At 37.5% G+C, this 21249-nt stretch overlaps 2 protein-coding genes and 2 non-coding genes across 10 annotated transcripts in view; 3 read left to right on the plus strand and 1 right to left on the minus strand.

Moving 5' to 3' along the window:
- The window catches only part of LOC147759148 (pumilio homolog 1-like), a 28705-nt gene extending 16921 nt beyond the window's left edge, over positions 1–11784 (plus strand). For 5 of the 7 annotated variants that reach the window (XM_086998372.1, XM_086998374.1, XM_086998377.1 and 2 more), the window contains 7 exons: positions 1850–2050; positions 2352–2616; positions 4334–4592; positions 5398–5568; positions 5950–6197; positions 7104–7187; positions 7494–11784. In XM_086998372.1, coding sequence (XP_086854498.1) covers positions 1850–2050; positions 2352–2616; positions 4334–4592; positions 5398–5568; positions 5950–6197; positions 7104–7187; positions 7494–7734 — 1469 coding nt within the window. In that variant the 3' untranslated portion in view covers positions 7735–11784. The remainder of the gene's footprint in view (positions 1–1849; positions 2051–2351; positions 2617–4333; positions 4593–5397; positions 5569–5949; positions 6198–7103; positions 7188–7493) is intronic. The other 2 variants (XM_086998375.1, XM_086998378.1) reach the window with 1 other exon arrangement.
- LOC147759150 (small nucleolar RNA SNORA73 family) lies at positions 2963–3205 on the plus strand. The gene has a single exon (XR_015331679.1). It is a non-coding gene; the product is annotated as a small nucleolar RNA SNORA73 family (small nucleolar RNA).
- Positions 6586–6828, plus strand: LOC147759151 (small nucleolar RNA SNORA73 family). The gene has a single exon (XR_015331680.1). It is a non-coding gene; the product is annotated as a small nucleolar RNA SNORA73 family (small nucleolar RNA).
- Positions 11785–12206: 422 nt separating the features above from the next.
- Positions 12207–20997, minus strand: LOC147759152 (zinc finger protein 704-like). Its single transcript, XM_086998562.1, has 7 exons — positions 20924–20997; positions 18452–18588; positions 17758–17963; positions 17200–17300; positions 16666–16852; positions 16218–16358; positions 12207–15888 (listed from the first exon to the last, which is right to left on the minus strand). The coding sequence occupies exons 1-7, from the start codon at positions 20995–20997 to the stop codon at positions 15658–15660; spliced, it is 1077 nt and encodes a 358-aa protein (XP_086854688.1). The 3' UTR covers positions 12207–15657.
- Between the last annotated feature and the right edge of the window lie 252 nt (positions 20998–21249).

The following is a 21249-nucleotide window of genomic DNA, read 5'->3' on the forward strand; positions in this document are numbered from 1 at the left end:
TACTAAAAAAATTGATTAGATACACCACTTCTTATGTTACAAAGTATTTTCCCATATTGGTGGAAAGGGGGTTACTGGAACTGGATTTTGGGGTTTAAAAAAAAAAAAATACTGTTAACCATTCTCTAGTTCAGTGTCTGTGGCTTCTACAGCATCATGTTTTCCCTAACTCTCTTATTTATGAAGTTAGTGTAGATCATACAACACAGATTGTCAATGCCTCACCTCTCTGTTCTGCAAGACTCACTGGGTTCCTGTGAAAGATTCTGATGCTGAAAACAAAACACCTGCATGATATGGCCCATATATTGGAGAAAATTTTTTTATATCGGAGAATGTATTGGATATTTGAAGGAAAAAAAAAGAATTATAAGGGATCCAGGTGAAATTCTTGTTGCCAGAATTCATCAACAATTTACTTTTAATGACGGTATGCATTTCCCATGCTGTTGAAAGACAGCAAATACATTGTTTAAAGTTTGATGTTTTCCCAATCGAGTGATGCAGACACAAAGAGGTTTCTAGGGCAGATATGCAATAAACAACTTCCATATGGTAGCTGTATTTGTGGCCATTTCTTTGGTCCTTACTTAAGAAAGTTGAACCTTGATTGCAATCACCACAAATCACAGATGAAATTCGATGTTCCTCAATATGCCGAAGCTTGATTGCAATATCTGTGTGTAATCCTATTGAATGGCGCTCAGCATCACTGCTCTGACCGAGAAAACTGCAATCGAGAGAATTTCTCATAATGCAAGTTTGCTTCCAGCTTCAAACTTTCTAAAGACAGGACTAAAAATTATGTGAAAAATGGTTTTGAATGCAGCTGCTAAAACATTGGAGCATATTCTCTGAAGTTTGTGAATTACAAATCTCATTTGATTATGTTTCTCTTGTACAGGAACTTGTATAGTTCTGATGTATCGGAGATATTTACATGAGACGATTTGTAATTTTCAAATTTTCTTGAGAGTGGGCTCTGGATGGGATTTGCTTTTCAAATTTTATAAATCATGTGTCCTGTTTTTTTATATCATTTAATAATTTGTTGGATTTTATTATTTAAAAGAATGGCACAAAATTTAAATGAATCACCTTGCAAGTATGCTTGATTCAACTATCCAGAAGAAATACATAAATGAGGATGCAAAATGTTATAGCTTTGATATCTGCTTATAAGGATGAATATATTTAATGTTTATCTTTGCAGACCTTTATTGACTGGCTTTAATGAAAACAAACCTCATCCACGTTTTGAGTGTATGTTTGTCTACTCTGTTGAAACTAACTACTAACTTGCCCAAATAACATGTAGAGTCATAGAGTATGACATATTGTACCCATGTTTAAAAGTTGGTACACTGTATGTATCCATTTGTTTACTATTTTCATGGGTACAGTATGTATTTATTGGTACACTGTATATCCATGACGTACAATATATCCACTACTGTATGTCCATTGGTACACTGTATATCCATGATATACAATATATCCACTGTTTATCCAGTGGTATATATTGGTACACTATATGTAAACACTGTATTTTTGGTATACAGAAAATAATGGGTGGAGTCATCGATTGAAGAATTTTGATAAAGCTGATATGGACTTTCATAAAATAAGAATTAAAGATTAACTTTAAGATGTGAGAGCTAAAAGTGCTTTGTTATCCTGGGTTTCTATAAATGTTGCTTGCCTAAATGAATGATATGTGATTCATCTGGCTTCTGCTGTTAGAAAATAATATTTGCCTGGCTTGGAATGCACAAGGGAATCAGAATCTGGGACAATTTATCTGTTGTATGTGTTTGTTAGCATGTATTAAAGACATCAACTGTTACAGGCTTGCCGAACTCTGGCCGTCGAGACTCGCTGACGGGATCTCTGGATTACAAGCGTCAGATCCCGTCAATGAGCCCCTTCTACAACACGGCTGGCCTGGGAGGGATCAATTCCCCCGCCGGCCCCATGGGACTGGTACAACCAGCGCAGTCGCTGACACCGCCACCATCATTGTCTGGATCAAACTCCAGTTTAGGACTTGGTAAGGGTGTGGTCTGTATGATTAAAAGTTGTGGATGTGGGCAGTTCTGGCAAAAAGATGGGCTGATTTTAATTTTGTGTATTTAATAAGACAGAAACCTAAAATAGTTCTATGAAGACAGAGACAAATATGAAGTAAAAGAAATTCCTTAGCCAGAATAAGGAGAAAAACACATTGAGAGGGAGTGAGGATAAAACAAACAAATACACTAACCCATTTCTACTGGAAAAAGAAAAAAATATTTTGCTAAAAAAGTGCCTTCAGGTCTCTTCATTCTTAACCCAGTTCTTCAATGTTCCAGGCCTTGGCAGCAGTGGCAGGCTGTACTCCCCAGCCCCAGGGGCGGAGGCCAAGCTGCGTAATGGCAGCCTCGGCTCAGGGGGTCTCTTTGGTAACACCCTGTTCCCCAGCAGCAAGTCTGGTCTGCGTACAGCTAGTCTCTCCAAAGAAGTCACGGGGCGTAGCCGGCTGCTGGAGGACTTCAGGAACAACCGTATCCCTAACCTCCAGCTGAAGGATCTTCTGCATCATGTGGTGGAGTTCTCACAGGACCAGCATGGGTCAAGGTAGGTCAAGGTCACTGGGGCGGATGGTTCATTCACCTTTCCACAGATAATTACGCATGTGTGCCATCTATGTTATTCATGCTACATTCTGGTCTAGATATGTACACAGCTTTTTCCAGTCAGGCAGATGCAGCTCCAGTGCTGCCGGAAGTAGGCATGATCACACAACCAGAAGAAATGGGTTAACCACATGTGTGTCCTTATCTGTGGAAAGATGCATTGTTGGGGTCTGAATATTTTTGAGCCTGGTTTTAATGCATGACAAAAGATTTACAAGTTGGATGATTTACTGTAAGCATATACTTTCTTCAAACCTAGTAAATACTATTGCATGGTCGTACTTTATCCAACACTTGGTCATCCAGGTTAGCTGGACTTGTTCTGGCTTTACTTGGCTCTGTCTTTGTGGCGTATGGGAGCTGAATACCCCCACAAGGGGTTTGAGGCATATTCCCTTTCCACAGTGTTGGAGAGTAACCATGTCCCCAGTCCTCTGTGACTGGTGTGGACTGAACCTTGCATATTCCATCAACTTTCTGCTGTCACTAGTTGACCTTGACAGAGGAGAAAGACCATGCAAGGTACATTTCATGTTTAGGGAAACAGACATGCTGAAACTGTCAGTCCGATCGGTCATGACCGACAAATGTTTTTAGAACCACAATTTTGAATTTAAAGTCATCATTCGACATCCTTCACTAATATAATTATATAAAACCCAAAGCGTTTTTCCCCTCCATTTCAAACCATTCACATTCACAAGCAAAGTAAGCTACCTAATCGTACTGGTGGTATCTGTCTCAAACGAATAGGGCGATTTTCAGTCCAACAAAAATCCATTCGGTGCAACAAATTTTTTCATTACTGCCGGTCCAAATGTCTGGCCATTCTGAAAAGTTTTCAGCATGTCTGGGGAAATAAGATAAATTTTCGTAAGTCTACTCTCTACCCCTTTTGTTCAGATTGTAGTGAGCCTTAGAGCGCATTCTCAACGAAGTAAGCCAGGCTTTACAAAGCCAGTGACCTAAAAATGGCGGACGTACATGAAAGAAAAACTGCCTAATCTTTTAATAGTCTCTCCGCCTCCCCACACATCGTCCCTGCGGGGTACAGTAATTAAATCGCGTCTCCGTTCGCCATGCGGAAGCTACCTGAGAAATATTAAGTGCGCATGCTCATCAGTTAAACTCGTGGTGAAGAAAGCATTGCGGCTGAGGGCGATCGAAGGAAAAAAGCTCTTCTGTTCTATTATCTTTGAAAACAGAGACGAAAAAGGAATAATTTGGCCCGTAGAGCAGCAATGAATCGACTATCTACGGAGATAATATCACCAGAGATATTCACGGAAATATAAATGTTCGGAGCCGAGATTTAATTACTGTACCCCGCAGGGACGACGTGTGGGGAGGCGTGTGAGAGGCGGAGAGACTATTAAAAGATTAGGCGGTTTTTCTTTCATGTACGTCCGCCATTTTTAGGTCACCGGCTTTGTAAAGCCTGGCTTACTTCGTTGAGAATGCGCTCTTAGGCTTATATAAACCAGAAAGGTGAGTAGTGACACCTCTGATTACATTGCCCAGTATCCTTAACCCCCATCAGGTTATCTAGCCATAATGCCCTCTTTAAGTTTAAGCATTATAAATGTCCTTGTGAATGTGCATGTTTCTCATATTTTAATTATCTTCATTAATTAATGTTAATGATTGTGTTCCGTCAGGTTTATCCAGCAGAAACTGGAGCGTGCCACGCCCGCAGAGAAAGCCATGGTGTTCAACGAGATTCTTACCGCAGCCTATAGCCTGATGACGGACGTGTTTGGCAACTACGTGATACAGAAGTTCTTTGAGTTTGGAACCACAGAGCACAAGCAGACCCTTGCGCAACGTGTGCGCGGCCACGTGCTCCAGCTGGCCCTGCAGATGTATGGGTGTCGTGTGATCCAGAAGGCGCTGGAGTCTATACCCCCTGACATGCAGGTGAGGACAGACACTTGTCTTACATTGAGGCCTTCTTCACATCCAAGTGGTGCAGTTCTCTGTATCACACCAGTTTGACTGGTAACAAGTTGCAGTTATGCGAGAGAGGGTTTTACTCCCTTTCCCAAGCCCCAGTGTACCGATCAGAATTAGGTGATTGTTGTACAAAACACTAGATGGGCTAAGTTGGCATTGTATCATTCAGCTTTTCACAGATAATGACCGTGGTTGTGGTATCATGCCTATTACTTTATAAACCCATTTTGCGCATCACTGGAAACTGGCATGACACCTCAACTAGCAGAAATGGGTTCATTGTGCGTGCAGATCTCTGTCTTAATCTGTGGAAAGCTGAATACTGGACTGATACAAAAATCTGTACTTCCTGATGTGAAGAGGGCCATACCTCTAGTCTCACTTTCAGTTGTTTATATATGGTAACTTTCCTGCAGGATCAACCACAACAGTTCTGTTAAGAGACTAAGCATCTCTCTCCGTGTATTTCTTTTTATAGCCTTACCCAAACAGTGTAGCATATAATCTCATGTCCGCATTGTGTTCAGTGAAAAAATACATAAATATTTTTGTCATGCATTCCCACAGTACACTGAAACCTCTAGACATCTCTGTGTATATATCTTGTCATGCCTTTGTGGTGTACATTGAAAAATATCAATATATAAATGTATTTCCGCCATACCCTGCCCAACAAGTAAACTGTAGCATATATCTCTTACTTATTTATCTTGCCCCATCAATGTGACCAGTAGCATATGTCTCTCTATATATTTCCTGTGGTACGCAGCCTCACCAGTGCGTTGACATTGTCGTGTCACAGGTGGAGATCGTGAAGGAGCTAGACGGCCACGTGCTGAAGTGCGTCAAGGATCAGAACGGCAACCATGTGGTGCAGAAGTGCATTGAGTGCGTGGAGCCCAAGCACCTGCAATTCATCATTGATGCTTTTAAGGGCCAGGTAATTAGATGTAATAGCATTGTGGTCATATTTGTTGGGAATGTTTTTGCACAGTTTTTTTTATTTCCGTCTTCATTTGGGAGATATGTGGAAATTAGGGAAAAAATAAGTCTGGCAAATGAAATTAATCATATATATATATATATATATATATATATGGGAATATTTAGTAATGGGTATATTAAGTAAGAAAATAGTACAAAAAATCACTCAATTTTGCATGAACCACTCACTTTCTAAAGAATGTTAAATGATGTGCCATCATTAGAAAATAAGATTTATTTTGTGTGTGTGTGTTGGGGGGGGGGGGGTGAATTATATTAAAATAAATAATATTTGTGGAGGGAAAAATATTCTGATTATACGTTGATATTTGAGCAGGTTTTTGCTCTGTCCACCCATCCCTATGGCTGCCGCGTGATCCAACGCATTCTGGAGCACTGTGTCCCCGAACAGACACACGGGATCCTGGAGGAGCTGCACCAGCACACAGAGCGCCTCGTGCAGGACCAGTATGGTAACTACGTGATACAGCACGTACTGGAGCATGGCAGCCCTGAGGACAAGAGTAAGATTGTGAATGAGCTACGCGGGAAGGTTCTGGTTCTTAGCCAGCACAAGTTTGCCAGGTAAGAGCACATTCATAACAACGGACTAACAGGTCCGAGGGTCAAATATGGCGACCCACTAAAAATCTTGAAGCTTAATTCCTGGTTAGACGCTGAATAGATTCCCCGCGTGAATTATGCAACAAGTAATCAAGTAGGCCAGCCATATTTAATCTACGGATCTGTCAGTTCACTGTTCTGAATATGCTCCAAGAGGTGATCAATCAGTTGTAGAATATGGGTTTCGACAACAAAAAAAATGTTGCATTAAAAATTTTAAGCAGTTAATATTAAGGTGCAAGAACAGGAATTTTCAAAATAGTAAAGGAATATACCACAGTTAAGTGCTTAATGCATGTACAGGAATGTTCTTTCATTAACAGTAATGTGTATTGGATCTAAAACCAACTCAACACTTGGTCATCCATGTGAGCTGGACTTGTTCTGGCTTTACTTGGCTCTGTCTGTGTGGCGTATGGGAGCTGAATACCCCCACAAGGGGTTTGAGGCATATTCCCTTTCCACAGTGTTGGAGAGTAACCATGTCCCCAGTCCTCTGTGACTGGTGTGGACTAAACCTTGCATATTCCATCAACTTTCTGTAGTCACTAGTTGACCTTGACAGAGGAGAAAGACCATGCAAAGTACACTTATTATGTTGAAGAACAAATCAATTTGATTATGTCCATTGATATGATTTTTAAATATATGTTTTGGTCATCAATGCATCACAAGAGTGGTAGTTCATGTTTTTGACTTTTGTCCATCTTTTGCAACTTTCATATATTCTCCTGAACATAAACACTCACTTTGGTTCTTCCAGTGAAATTGCCATTCCCTGTATATATCAGAGATAACAGAACAGTCCATAGTTTTTCAATGAGAGATAACAGCTCAGGTACAGCAATTCTTCATCCTATATTTCAGCAATGTGGTGGAGAAGTGCGTATCCCACTGCTCCAGGTCGGAGAGAGCCATGATGATTGATGAAGTCTGCAGCATGCAGGACGGGTAAGCTCACTTCTAAGATTGACCAGGAGAGAGGCAGAGGTGTCTCAGAATTACATGGATGTTTGGGTGTCATATTTATGCCCTTTCCATCCCTTTCTCTCTCTCTCTCTCTCTCTCATATTGAAACCGCAATGACTGTTAATTGTTAAATGTAAGTTCCAGTTTCACAGTCATTCATCTTTATCATTCTAATCCTGCTGGATGGCTAAAACCATTAACTCCTTTGCTTTACTATGTTCAAATCCCTTAAACAACACCATGATGAAGGATCATGTACATTCATCTGTATGTTTATGTATATATCAGGGTGCACAGTGCCTTATACACCATGATGAAGGATCAGTTTGCCAACTACGTGGTTCAGAAGATGATCGACGTGGCAGAGCCGGCACAGCGCAAAATTCTGATGCACAAGATCCGTCCTCATGTGTCCACGCTGCGGAAGTACACCTACGGCAAGCACATCTTGGCCAAACTGGAGAAGTATTACATGAAGAACAACTCCGACCTGGGACCCATTGGATTGCCGCCAAATGGAGGGATGTAAAATGGAGAAACTAGCGTGAAGGTTTTGTTTCTTATATGAGGACGGCATTGCACTAGATGCGTGTGCCCCTTAAATGATTGAACTTGTGCAACCAGTGCTGTTATTTTTTTTTTCTTCAAATGTTTCTAAGTACGTGGCTAAATCTTTTCCTATAGACATTTTGTTTTAACTTGGTATGTATACAAATATCTTGGTGTCGGCTTTTGTTTTGGTCAGGAGAAATGCAGTTGAAAGTGTGCAAATATCGCTGCAAACTGTGCATTTGTTTTTGCTCATTTTATTCAATGGGTGTTTTAATTAATATTTTTCTATTTGTAAATGAGAAAAGTTTTGTTTTATGAAATGACTGAGGTAACCTTACAATATGTACATGAAGTGATAGATGTTGCAAAGGGCTTAGTATTTTGCACTTTTTGAAATGGAGCTTTTAATTTTGTGCAGGTCTGTGGATATTTAGAGTTCTTTTTTTTTTCTTGGACGACTCTCTTTGTAAGCTTCTCTTGATATCTCATTCATAATGTACAATTACGAATCACACAGCAACACTGGACATGTACTCCTTGTAAAGATGATGAAATCACTTGTAAAATATGTAAAATTTTGTATATTAGTTGTATAGTGTATAGTAAGGAATTTCAACAGTTCCTTTTTGTATTCCTCTTTGCTTGATCTTGTAATTAGGTCATGACCTTGACCTACAGTGACCTCTCTTGCACAAAAATTGTTTTTTTAGGAAAGCGCAGATCACTGACAGGGGAGCCAAACAATTGGTAAAAATTGTATAGAAGAAGCTTTTTTGTTCTTGTTTTAATTCATAACTTTTAATGTGCTTTCCCATGGACTACTCTTTTTCTCACAGGCAATCTTGAAAATTTGGGGTAACCAAAGCCCATTGGGACTTTGCTTGCTTTTGCCCATCACTTATGACAGCTAAGGCACCATCTCCTATTGACCTTTTTTATATAGATCACAATATACCTATATTCTTACTACATGGTTTTGAAGATAACGTTGAGAGTAGGAGAAAGTAATTCATCTGTTTTCTTTTAAATTGCTACGTAAGAATTTTTTTACTGATGGCTGTTTGAAGATAACAAAAGCTAGCTCAGAAACACTTAGTAGTATGGCTGTCAGCTTAAGTGGCAAAAACAGCATACATCACTTCATTTATAGATGGTAAATTCTAGTTACCTAAATTGTGCCAGTCATTTTTGATAGTGAAAGCAAGTTTCTGTCACATGATCCCTCAGAGAAATGTCTTGTTATTCCAAGAGTTTGTACACAATTTCCATGTTGGGTCCTTTTATTGTGGGTGATTCACTTAATTCCTGTTTCCAAAGATCAAGAAAATCCTACATTGTAAGGGAGCCTCAGTCATTTCTACTCATAACTCTTCGGCTTTTATTAATATTTTATTTATTTGTTTATATTTGTAATTAACCAAGCTGCATTGTAAATGGGTAAATAACTGGTATATAGCTGTATAAAGGGAGTTTTTGGAGATATTTTTCATACTATTTGGGGGTCTGTATAAAAAGAAGTATAAAACTAACTACCATGAATAGGAATTTACCATGGCCACTGTGCATAATGTACAGGGCTTTGAAGGGTTCCTCTGTATAATCTGAATATAGTTACATTGTATCAAATTGTATATGAGACTGTTACCTGCTCTAGGTTAGCAGCGTGGTTGATGTTCTTATTTGTATCATATTGTAGCAGTGTGTGATTTCTAGGCTTGTGGTTAATACTTTTATATACGAATATATGTTGGGGTGTTGAACAATGTGAAAAAAAAAAAATGCTTCAGAAAAAAGTGGTCAAGCTATATTTAGGCTGTCCGAATTATACTGAGTTGGTCACTTTTGGCAGCCAGTTTGGAAGTAGTAGGTAGAGAGATATTTTTCCCATTTGGTGAAATTGTAGGCTCACATTATATGATATTATATTGGTGTATTTATTAGTCCTATTTCAATAAAACATCTAACTGCTTTGCAAAGAGATGTGTTATAATGAATAGTTATAGGTATTAATTTTGGAAAGTTGAGTGATTTTTCATTATTGTTCAGTGTGTGTAGCATTTATACATATAAAATATAAAACACTGGTGTGTGGTGTTTTTACCAGGGGAATGCTTTGTTTTCCATGAGTGAATTAATTGAATATCACTGCCTTAGGCAGATCATTGTAATGTGAATGCTATTATATAAAATCTGTAAAGATGTAATAATATTAAAATAATGATAATTTCATAAATACATAATGTATGTATGTATGAGGCATTGTAAAGAATTCACGTAGCTTGGCTAGTAAAATTGGTAGTCGGGCAAATTTGTATATATAGAGACATAAAGGGAGATGCAATGTCGAACCTGTTTTCACCTTAAATTTTGGATTAAGGCGCATTGGACGTATTGCTTTTCTCTTTTGAAACTTTTTGCAAATTGCACTACAAATTGAGCTATATGTATATTAGATAAGATATGTTATTTTACCTTTGAAGAAAATGTCTGTAGAATTAATCATCATTACGTCCTGTTGCATGTGGTTTGGCAGAATTTAATTTTTTTTTTCTCACATGTGGTCCTGTTTTTACTGGCCATACTGTTAGGTGAAGGTAAAGAGCTGTTATAGAGAAAGAAAGCATGGCTGGCAACTTTTGTTTTGTGTATGATATGCTTAATATGTACTTCACCACAATTTGTACACTTCACTCTTGTATCCATTGAAGCTTCAATGTTGATTGTACTATATGTATTATGATGACGATTGTACTTGTATGTATATTATGTATAACCAGGTTACTGGCATCAACTCGCAGGGGGGCCTGGCAACAGATGGCGCTGGTCACACTTCACCCAATCAGCTCAGCTTTTCTTTCCGAATGATCTTAATATATAGTTCATGGAAACTTCGGTTCAGTAGTGGTAATAGAACCTTAGTTAATGCTCAGAGATTTCAGTGGTTGAGTAAAATGACCACCAGATGGCATCTTTCCTCCAGTAGGTGTCGCCCTTTTCAAGAAAAGCCGAATCCAGTGTGCCACCCTGACCTCCCTGGCTCATCTCCTTCCACTTGTCTGTATAGAGAGGCCAGAGCTGTACAAATGTGTAGAAACCTTGTGTATAAAGGGGCAGCAGGTGCCCCCACCCTGGCTGCCTGCCGTCCATGTGAATGTGTGAATATCTTGTAAAGAACAAATAATTTGACTGTATAGTGTAAAGTTGCAACCTTGATCTCTGGTCATTTACAATAGGGGGAGCTCACGCAGGAAAGATGGGGTGGCACAGCCTCGGTGTAATGTTTTTTCTTTTTCATTGGGAGATATCATGGGAGCTTGTGTTATATTGGAAATGGATAGCTGGGGATGATTGGGGAGAGACCTTGTGAAAATGGAAAGGGAGAGATGGGATTGGTGATTGGTGTGGAATGCTCTCAAAATCTTGATTTTGAGGAAATATTTTTGAACGTAAACTTGGTCCGGGGAAATTATTCCAAGGGTTTCATGGCAATGCTGTACTATGATTGCCCATACTAAGGGCATGATGTTTGCATTTACTTGGAGGAAAAAAGTCAAGATCTTGTGAAGTATGTCAGTCCCTCTCTTCCCCATTTCAGATGTTGAGAAACAAAGGACCCAATCATAATCTTGTTACATGCAAATCAAGCATTATACAAGGTATACAATACACGAGTCTTCAGTGCTTAACATCACCATTGGCCAGCAAGGTACCTGTTACATAAACTTGCTAACCAGAGGTCTATCCCTAAGTTATCCCTAGGGGAGGCTACCCCTGTTTGTTGATACCAGTGACCACAAGCTGTATGTAAATGTAGCATGTTGTAGGAAAAAAGATCCAAAGTACTGTAGATTTTTTGTTGAAGAACTCTGTATATGGTGTACAAAGCTCATCAGACCCTACCCTCTTACTGGATGAATAAAAATGGGAACGGGCACTATTATAAACATTGAAGAATGGTCCATTGTATAATTATTGCATTCTGCCCTTTCAATGTTTTGCTAGTATAAAATAATCTTTCAAAGCATCAGATTGTGTTGTTTTTGTTGCCTCTTCATTCTGTGGACTTGGTCCTTAAAACTTATCAACCCCACTACCTGTCTATCAGGGTCACAAAATTATGTGCACTTTTCTCGGTGCAGACAAGTACCATCATGTGTCGGGAGATAATACATCAGTGAATATCTAGTGAACAACCGATCTGTGGTCCTGGTAGAGGGACATCAACCCACTGGCTTTTGGAGTAGGGACTGCTGATCCAATATACCAGTTTGTAAAACGCTCTTAGCTGACAAAAGTTCGTCTTTACTAATTACAGTAATTCAAAAATATAGTTCAGCAGGTTTTATATATTTTAAACCAGAAACTAGAAAAGAGGAATGTAGGACTTGGGGGGGGTATTGGGGAGTATCTACTAGTATTTGTACATACAATCAATTTCAAAACAAGTAATTAGTGTATTGAACAAAAATTTATTGGAAAAAAAAAAAAGACATCCCAATTACTGACGTTAAGCACCCTAACACACTAAAACGCTATAATATATTTATAATATGGAAAAGATGGTAGAAGTCTCTATAACATGCAGAATACTTGGCTTGACTGATGTATACTAAGGCACAAGTTTGAGGGAATCTCACTCCCTTTTTGAGAATCGTTTGTTGCGAAACAGCTTGTATGTCGACATTTTTGATCAAATTGACTTTCATAACATGCTTTGGCCAACTATAGCCATTAAAAAGAGGTGAGAAAGGTATTGTCCACTAAACCATCCGCATTGAATTATATGTGCAAAAAAATGATTACTAGCCATTCAAACGGCACAGAATTGAAGTCACGCAGGAGATGATGTCGTCAAACAATACAAATAAATAAATAAAATAATGTCCAGTATTTCACATATCTAAGAGCTACATTTTAAGTGATCCTACTAAATACCTGTATTACACACTGTGAATATACTTATATATCATATAAACTCTGTATAGATTGCGATTTGAAACTTGCTTATTTTCACACAAAAACAACCCGTGAAAGTGATGAAAGCTTAAATAATATATGTGGTAGCAACAGACACTTCGAGCCAAGCACAATCATATATGATAATATCTCGACTGTTCATCTATATATATATTAATATATACATTTGTATGTGCATCGTGTATACTTCATTGACTTCATGATATAATGCTCATCAGAAGATTTGCAACACATGATTTACCCCTTTTGAAATATTTACAAGGATTATAACACAGATCTGAATTAACAGCTTTTGAAATATTTACACTGACAACAAGTTTGTATTTGTAATGTGCACCGATGAAACCCAAGCAAATTTGATCATTTTTAAAAAGTCTTCAAGCGAAAATATTTCTGAAAACTCCCTTTTTGCATAGTTGGCCAAAAAGAATGCACTAACTGTAACAACGATAAAACCTTGACATTAAATTATCATGATAACTTTGAGTTTCTAAATGCATATCGTGTAAGGTGAGAGAAATTGCAATTCCAATTTCAACTGGTCTGATATATGGTACGGGAGACCTTTTCATGTGTAGATCTACCTTGGTCATAGACTTATCATTGACCTTCATACAGGACCATCGAGGTCATGGTTCACACCAATGAACTACATACAGGACCATCAAGGTCATGGTTCACACAAGTGACCTTCATACAGAATTAAATAGGTCACAGATCACACCAATGACCTAGACAAACTTCTAAATTAGATCATTATTGACATGAATCTCTACAATGTACACTGTACACACACCATATACCTCCACATAATTACTCTGATTTATTCAAAGAGGCAGTTCATGCAATTTAATACAACATTATTTTCAAACCCGAAAATTCCATAGGCACAACAATTATAGCATGGAAACAGAAACATTTCAGGCAAGAAAAAAATCTCATGACTTGCCCCTTTTCTCCTTCACAATTATACATAGCACTCCAATTGACCCGTATTAAAAAGTGTGACTATTATTCACAAGATGCAGGTTCATCCCATTTTAAAGTTTTCTTTTGTATATCTTACCAACAGGGAATTTTTAATTATAGACATCTGGTAGTTTCTTTACACAGAAATAATTAAGTTTAAAGTTTGATGATCTTGATGTATAACTGTAGCAATTTTGGCAGCCTATGAGGAGCTAGTCCAGCTCTTATTTTAGCACAAACAAACAAACAAACAAATAATTTTAGAAAGAAACAGAATTGAGAAAGTGAAAAAAGTGTCCATCTAAAGCTTTAAGAGAAGAATTTTATGAAGAAACAATCTGTCAAAAATTTAGGAATACGCATTTTTTAAACTTATGGCAAATTGAAAAGTGCAAGATTAAAATTTGTGAAATTCCACCATATTTAGTTTTCCCTGAGGTGTAACACTTGTTTATCATGAGCGGTGCATACATCAAAAGAGTGCAAAGCCAGAACACCCCTGACTCTACAACCTGGTGATCATCTGCAAACCATGCAAGAATCATCCAAAAAGTTTACCCCATGGATAAAAATAATAAATATTCCAGGGTTCTGTTACAGAAAAGAACTTGGGGGTCCCAAAATAGGCTGCAACTTTTTTCCCTAAAAACTCTGGTATACTTCAATTCAGTGCCAATCCAAGGCAGTCCACTAAAATAATGTAACTATTTGTTGAAAACAGCTATTTCTTAAACTTCATTAGACATACAATAATTGATTTAACTTGGACCATGACTGATTAATCTGGATTAGAAATACCCTTAATTTGAAATTTTTGGTCTAAGGTGAAGACTAACTAGGTTTTTGAAGTACTTTCATGAAACTGCATGGCACCTCTAAATGTGTAAAATCACAGTTTGCTTTAATGCCTGTAAGAATGTGAGCAAGACCAACGACCTGCAAAAATGATATGGTTGTACAAATATACAACAGTGATTTTCTTTCACTCACTTTTTTTCTAATTATATAAGATGCATATTGTACTGTTAACTTAATTTAAGAGTACTTCTCTAAACAAGTAGTTGCCCAAACTATGCCACACAATCATTTTCATTTTCTGTCCATTTTTTTTATAATTTAATTTAATTTTTTTTCCTTCCGTCAAATCTGTATAGCAGATTTTGAGCACCTGTATTTACTGTTGTCATGGGACTTATACACACAACTCAAAAGAATAACTCTTTTCCTCAGTCCTTTTGACAATTTGGCATTTTTGGAGAAAATGTTGTATCTACATTCAAGATCCCAAAATGAAATCTAATGATCAAAACCTGTCTCTTTTAGTAGATGATCAGTGTCTGCAATAAAGTGCTGTATATCCAGATATTAGCTGGCTTAATTATCTGTTGAAACACGTCACACCACATTTTCATTCTTAGGGGAAATCCAACAACATTAACACTGCTGACAGTGATCAACTGTTTATATATACATATCAGTTGCATAGATTACTTTATGTATATTATGTGATATTCATAAATACTGAAAAGATACTAATAAAGTAGATATGATGTGTTGAATACAAGTGCCCTAGTACTTTTCTTCTACACAATTACTCATCCTTCACAAAAGGAAAACAACCTTACACACCTATTCCTAATAGATTAAAAACACAAAGGTACGTGTTCTCATATCATTCTGAGATATTTTCACTCACTGACAAGTTGAAGTGACCTTCACTCATGGAATTGACCTTCACCCATGGGAGTGACCTTCACCCTTGACCTTGCTGACCCAGCAGCAAGAGTCCACATTATGAAATGACGAGGTGGTGGAAAGAGATCCAGGTTTTCTCCTCTGTAAATCATATGCAGGTTTCTTTTCACTTACACTGTGTTAACTCCAAGTCTGTTCTTTCTATTCGTAGACTCTTTGAGATATTTCATCCAATGAGATGAAAGGAAACCCCTAACCTCTACTCTATAAATCGAGTGCAGGCTTTCTTCCATTTACACTGTGTGCACCACATATCTCTGTTTTCCATCCCGTACACTTTTCGACATTTTTTCACCTCACTTCGAGATTTTTTGTGAGTTGGGGAGCACCTCGGAGGAGTCCCAAATACATGAGATTTTGGAGAAGCAGCCTGGTGGCTGTGGAAACGTTCCTGGGAGTTGGGTTTCACAATTTTTATGGCAGAGGTCATCTGTAACAATGAAAAAGATGGCTTTTTATTATAATATGTACCCTGTTGAGAGATCTGGATCTTGAAACACTTAACATTAGAAAGTTCCAATAATCTGACGTAAACATTCCACAGTATTTAACAATTTGAAATCTCTCTCTCACCTACACACACACACACACACACAGAAACACACACACTCTATCTTCATATGTATAATACATATGTTTTTCAATACGATGACTTTGACCATGAAGGATTTACATATATATATTCATGCATGTATTCATCAATTGGATGTCTGTTAGGCTTACTATCATCTCTACAAGTGCTGTCCCCTTTATACTCACATAGGAGCCAGCAGGTTCAGAGGCTGAGATCTGATGTGGGCGTGGGGAGTCACCACTTGTCCATGACAAAGTCTGCTGCAGGTTGCCAGGAATGTTGATTGGGCTTGTATTGGAATCTTCTGTGAAATGAGGTTTAACTTCCTGTAATAAAAATAATCATAATGCACAGAGCACTTAATATTGTATTCAATAAAAGTCAAATATCTGAACACTGCTTTTTTTTTTAATCAGAACTTTGGCCAATTCATGGAATTCAGAATGTTGTGCATGTGTGTTTGTTTGTGCATGCACATACATATATGTTGATTAAAAAGGTCATAGCCTGAAAAGAGCTTAATAAAGGCATAATATGCCATCTTAATTTCTTCTCATAGAAACTAACCCAATCCAAGGAAGACAGGACGAGGTACTGGGGAACAAAAACAACATGCTGAGTAAGTCTTCTCACCTTGACTTTTCTCAGATAATCGTGGTCCATATTCCACCTGTGAGCGGTTTCAAAATGGCTGACATCTGGCGGTGAAGATGTGTACATCTGAGCGAAGGAATCCACCATACTGTCAACCGTAACCTCTTCCTCTGTGTAATAGAACTCCTCTTCGTGGTCGGAGAGATCAGCGTCTGAACTTTGTGGTCTAAACAAGAAAGTTTTTCAAATTCGTCAAATTTCTCGAATTCACCTGCTATATAGCAAAGCTCAAACTAGGAGGTAAATTATGCTTAGAATAGAATGTTTTAACAAGCTTTTTTTTATTTGCCAAATAACAAGCAATTACAATATTTAGTCTCAAATATTTCATCCAAGAATTGGTCTTTAAATCAAATGCATATTTTTTCATTTTTTCACTTGCATACATTCAAGTAAATAATGCCTAATAATTTTAACCGTAAAGATGGTAATTAAAATGGAATCTTTTTTTCTTCTTTTTTTTTTTATTTGCATTCATACAAATATAGATACTTCAACTGCCTTAATTCTTACCCCAAATGTGCTTCCCTGACATGTTTCTCGATGGCTTCACATGTACTGTGGAATCTGCCGCAGCCCGGCCAAGTACACTTGAATATGGTTCTTGTTGATGGCTACAATGCATAATATTTTGATTGTTAAGCTGATTGTAAAATATTCTGTTAACAGATATAAATCTGAAGCAGACTGCACATTTGCTTTATAATGTCAAGATCATTAAAATAAAAATCAGTTTATTGTCACACCAACAACAATGTCACAATGACCCCCATTTCACTGTCATACCTAACACAATGTCACGATGACCCAGACTCCTTGTCACACCTAACACAATGTCACAATGACCCAGTCTCACTGTCACACCTAACACAATGTCAAAATGACGCAGACTCCTTGTCACACCATACACAATGTCACAATGATCAAAACTCCTTGTCACACCTAACACAATGACACAATGACCCAGTCTCATTGTCATATCTAACACAATGTCACAATGATCCAGACTCTTGTCACACCTAAAACAAAGACCCACACTGCAACAAGACGCAATGAAAACACAATCCTCACCTTTCTCCTCTTACTGCTCCCTTCCTCGCTGAAGTAGGCAGAGTTAGAATCTTCCAAAACAATTCCTTCATCCAGAGAGGATCCAAACACAGTAAATGAAGGGGCGCTTTCACTGACTTGCATGGGTGGCGAAGGAGACCCAGACTTAAAGCTCGAAGACAAGAAACTGTCATTGAAGGAGCGTGGACTCATTGCTGTTGGCTCTCCTGAAAAATTGTTATTATTTTATTTTTATTTATTAGGTAATAATTTTATTTTAAAGACACTGCACAGAGTATTCTGTCAGTATAGTAATTATTTATGACTATATAAAGTTCTTGCACATAATACAAAAAGACGCCCCTTAAAGTTATCTGCTGGAAACTTTACCAGTAATTAATCATGTTGGCTACTTTTCTAGCTTTTGCACATAATGAATGCTAGACTTATTCATATATTCAATTAATATAAAATACATTAGCCTTGATCCTTCCTCTGCCAGATCTCCAATCATACAATAATTCAAAATGTACAATGTCCATTACTGTGTCACATTGATAATAGACAGATGAACATACACTCATCCATTTTTTGGAGGACACAACTGAGGAAGAGTTCACAATGTTTTGTTGTTACAGCAATGGCACACAGTGGTCATTTTTTAGTTGTTACAGTCGATTCTCAATTGTTAAAGATTATTTAAAAAGAAGTGCACCTTTTAACGTTGGTGACACGGGACTACAAGACAGAGCAGTGAGAACCAAGGCCGCAGACCTCTCGTCCATCATCTCAGCCTCATTCTGGTCTGTTTGCATCAAGTCATCGAGATCTGGTGAACCCTTTCTGCGACGTCTGAAGCAAAATAATAATAATAATAATACAATAAAATAAATAATGATGATGATGATAATAATAATGGACTTAAAGTGAATAATAACTATAATAGTTAATGACATTAATACACATAAATGACATAATTAAGGAAAAAATACTCTTTTCATTAAATGGCTTGCGCTTGTCCTCGACATGCTAATTACTAAGTAAAGCTTTGTGTTGGATCGTTATTAGATCTGTGGGATATCTGCAAAATTTTATTTTATAACTCTTTTGTGGGAGGAACATAAAGATGACATGCCTTAAAGCTTAATTTATACACTAACAACTTATTAATTTGTTCATTAATTGAAAAATCAATACAAGACTCATACTGTGTTAAAATGTCTTTTATTTACGCTGCTAGGTCAAACTTTAATAACATGGTATACTTTATCTAACATCAATCAGGAGAGTAATATTATGTTCTTTAGTCATTTACGTAAATTCTTTTTTCTCTGGACTGAAATAATAATATCTTTAACATCTGGCCAAAAAGGAAATAAGAAAGATAGAAAAGAAACCACTACACTTTTGAGTGTGGATGTGAGCCTAGAAATGGAATCTGTGCCCTTATTCACGTAGCATTCCACACAAGTTCTATGTCCTCAGTATATTAACAACCTTGAGGTCATGTCCTTAAAGTGACAGAGTAACATGAACATTTAACGCTGAGGAACTTGACGTTTAACGCCCTAATTGAAAGCGATGGGGCAAAGGTTAAGAGAGGATGATGTTCTTAGGGATGGAGATGATTGAGCAATGGGCTATAAGGCCAAGTTACACAAAATTATTTTTGTCTGAAATTGGTCTTGACTGAAAGACCAGAAACTTGGTCCCATTCAGCTCAAGATTAATCTATAATGACATACTCCAATACAGTCAAAAACATTGGTCAATGCCATGCTTTTATTAACAGTATTTTATTCAGTCAGGTTACCACTGATTAACCTCAAGTTCAAAGACACTTAATGTAAGTCTAAAAGTTAACAGCAATTTCGGGGCTAAAGTCCTTCACTGAAATGGGGCCCAATTATCTATGCCTGTCATGATTTATGCCTGAGTCACTTTGTGAACCTAGGATTGCTATTGGAGTTCATTAGCACACCCCCCCCCCCCCCCCATGAGGAAGGGGGGGGGGGCGGTGCATTGCTTCACTTGTTATTCTAGCTAGAATGGAAAAATCACTTGGTTCTTTTTTTAAGTCCACATTGTCCCTAGACAGTGCTAATGGGTTGACTAGTCCAATTAAAAAAAAAAACTACACTTCCTTGAGCAAAAATAAAACAGCTTATGTTTTAAACCATAGATCATTAAATAGTTAATTAGTAAAGTGAGATCAGATTAATCATAAATTGAAGGGGATCAAAGTTTTCTGGTCCAATGAATCATTTGCCCATATATATATATATATATATATATATATATATATATATATATATATATATATATATATCACATGATAATACTGCACAGTGGCACTTGAAAACCATTTGAGTACTATACATCATAACATTTCAAAGAGTACCCCGTTTGAAAATGAACTTTGTTGGCCCTTATTGTTATCATGCATGTTTGATGGCAGAGAAAAAAGGGAATTTTTGTTATGCAAGAAACTTTTTAACTTCTAAAAATCCCTGATTTGATCCCTTATTCAGACAGGTTTAGAATATAATGTCTCAGGCAAAATGTGGTATCTTAATTCATTAATTCTCTCTCACTACCCCCCCCCCTCCCAATTAATAAACCTCCCTTCCTTCTTGATTTCTTGCATTGACCTGCACCTCCCTATTACTAGTATAACAAAAGTACATTCAAAGCCTTGCGGCACAAGTATTGCGTAAGTTTTTCAGATGTCAACAACCTCTCGTCCCAGAAAGCCACCAACAACAAAAATGTTCTTTTCTGACCTGGAGCCTTTCAGTGAAATACGGTAACCATCCCACATGTACCCACGTCATTCCAGTGACTTTGTTATTGTTTACAACACTGCACTAGATTTCAGCCACTTACTTAAAGTACACAAATATGATCTACACAGTTTGAGAGACCCAGCTATCTATAGAGCTCTTGTAACTGATCTTCCATGATTCAACTGTTACAGGTGTCAAATAACAAGCATGTGATCATAATTGTAACAGGTAAAAAAATAAATGATAATAATAATTATATCAGTGATATAGTCATGAGACATATATATATCATAACTTGCTAGTCATAGCATAAATGAAGAACCCCACATGGACAGCTAGTAAATCTGGGTCACTGCACTGATTGCCATGTAAATAAAACCTCAAGGTCAGCTTAACCTTACAGCACCCTGAGTTTCACTGATTGCTGCTGGAGACTCACCTCTATGCTGACAATATATGTGAGATTCGGGGCCATGGCTATAGTCCGAAGGTTCATTAGTCCGAAGGTCCACTGGTCTGAATTTTCACTATAGAACCTTTGGACCAATGAACCCTTGATTAAAAAACCAATGAAAAAGTTACCATTTATCGGACCAATGAACCTTTAGACTATAGACCCCCCCCCCCCCCCCAACCATGTGAGACTCTATCGTACCAGTAACCTCTGAAACTGAGGCCAAGAAAAATTCAATTCAAACTGGTAACCAGCCAAGGAATCTTCAAATCA

The sequence above is a fragment of the Lingula anatina genome, unplaced genomic scaffold, assembly GCF_051362555.1.
Source record: "Lingula anatina isolate TDL-2025a unplaced genomic scaffold, LinAna3.0 unanchor82, whole genome shotgun sequence".
Taxonomy (NCBI): domain Eukaryota; kingdom Metazoa; phylum Brachiopoda; class Lingulata; order Lingulida; family Lingulidae; genus Lingula; species Lingula anatina.

Coding starts and splice junctions, on each gene's coding strand:
- LOC147759152 (XM_086998562.1), bottom strand. CDS start 20,997: ATGGCCCCGAATCTCACATATATTGTCAGCATAGAGGTGAGTCTCCAG. Junction 18,589..20,923: donor TCAGTGAAACTCAGGGTGCT/GTAAGGTTAAGC, acceptor ATTTTGCTTCAG/ACGTCGCAGAAAGGGTTCAC. Junction 16,359..16,665: donor ATTATCTGAGAAAAGTCAAG/GTGAGAAGACTT, acceptor TTTTTATTACAG/GAAGTTAAACCTCATTTCAC.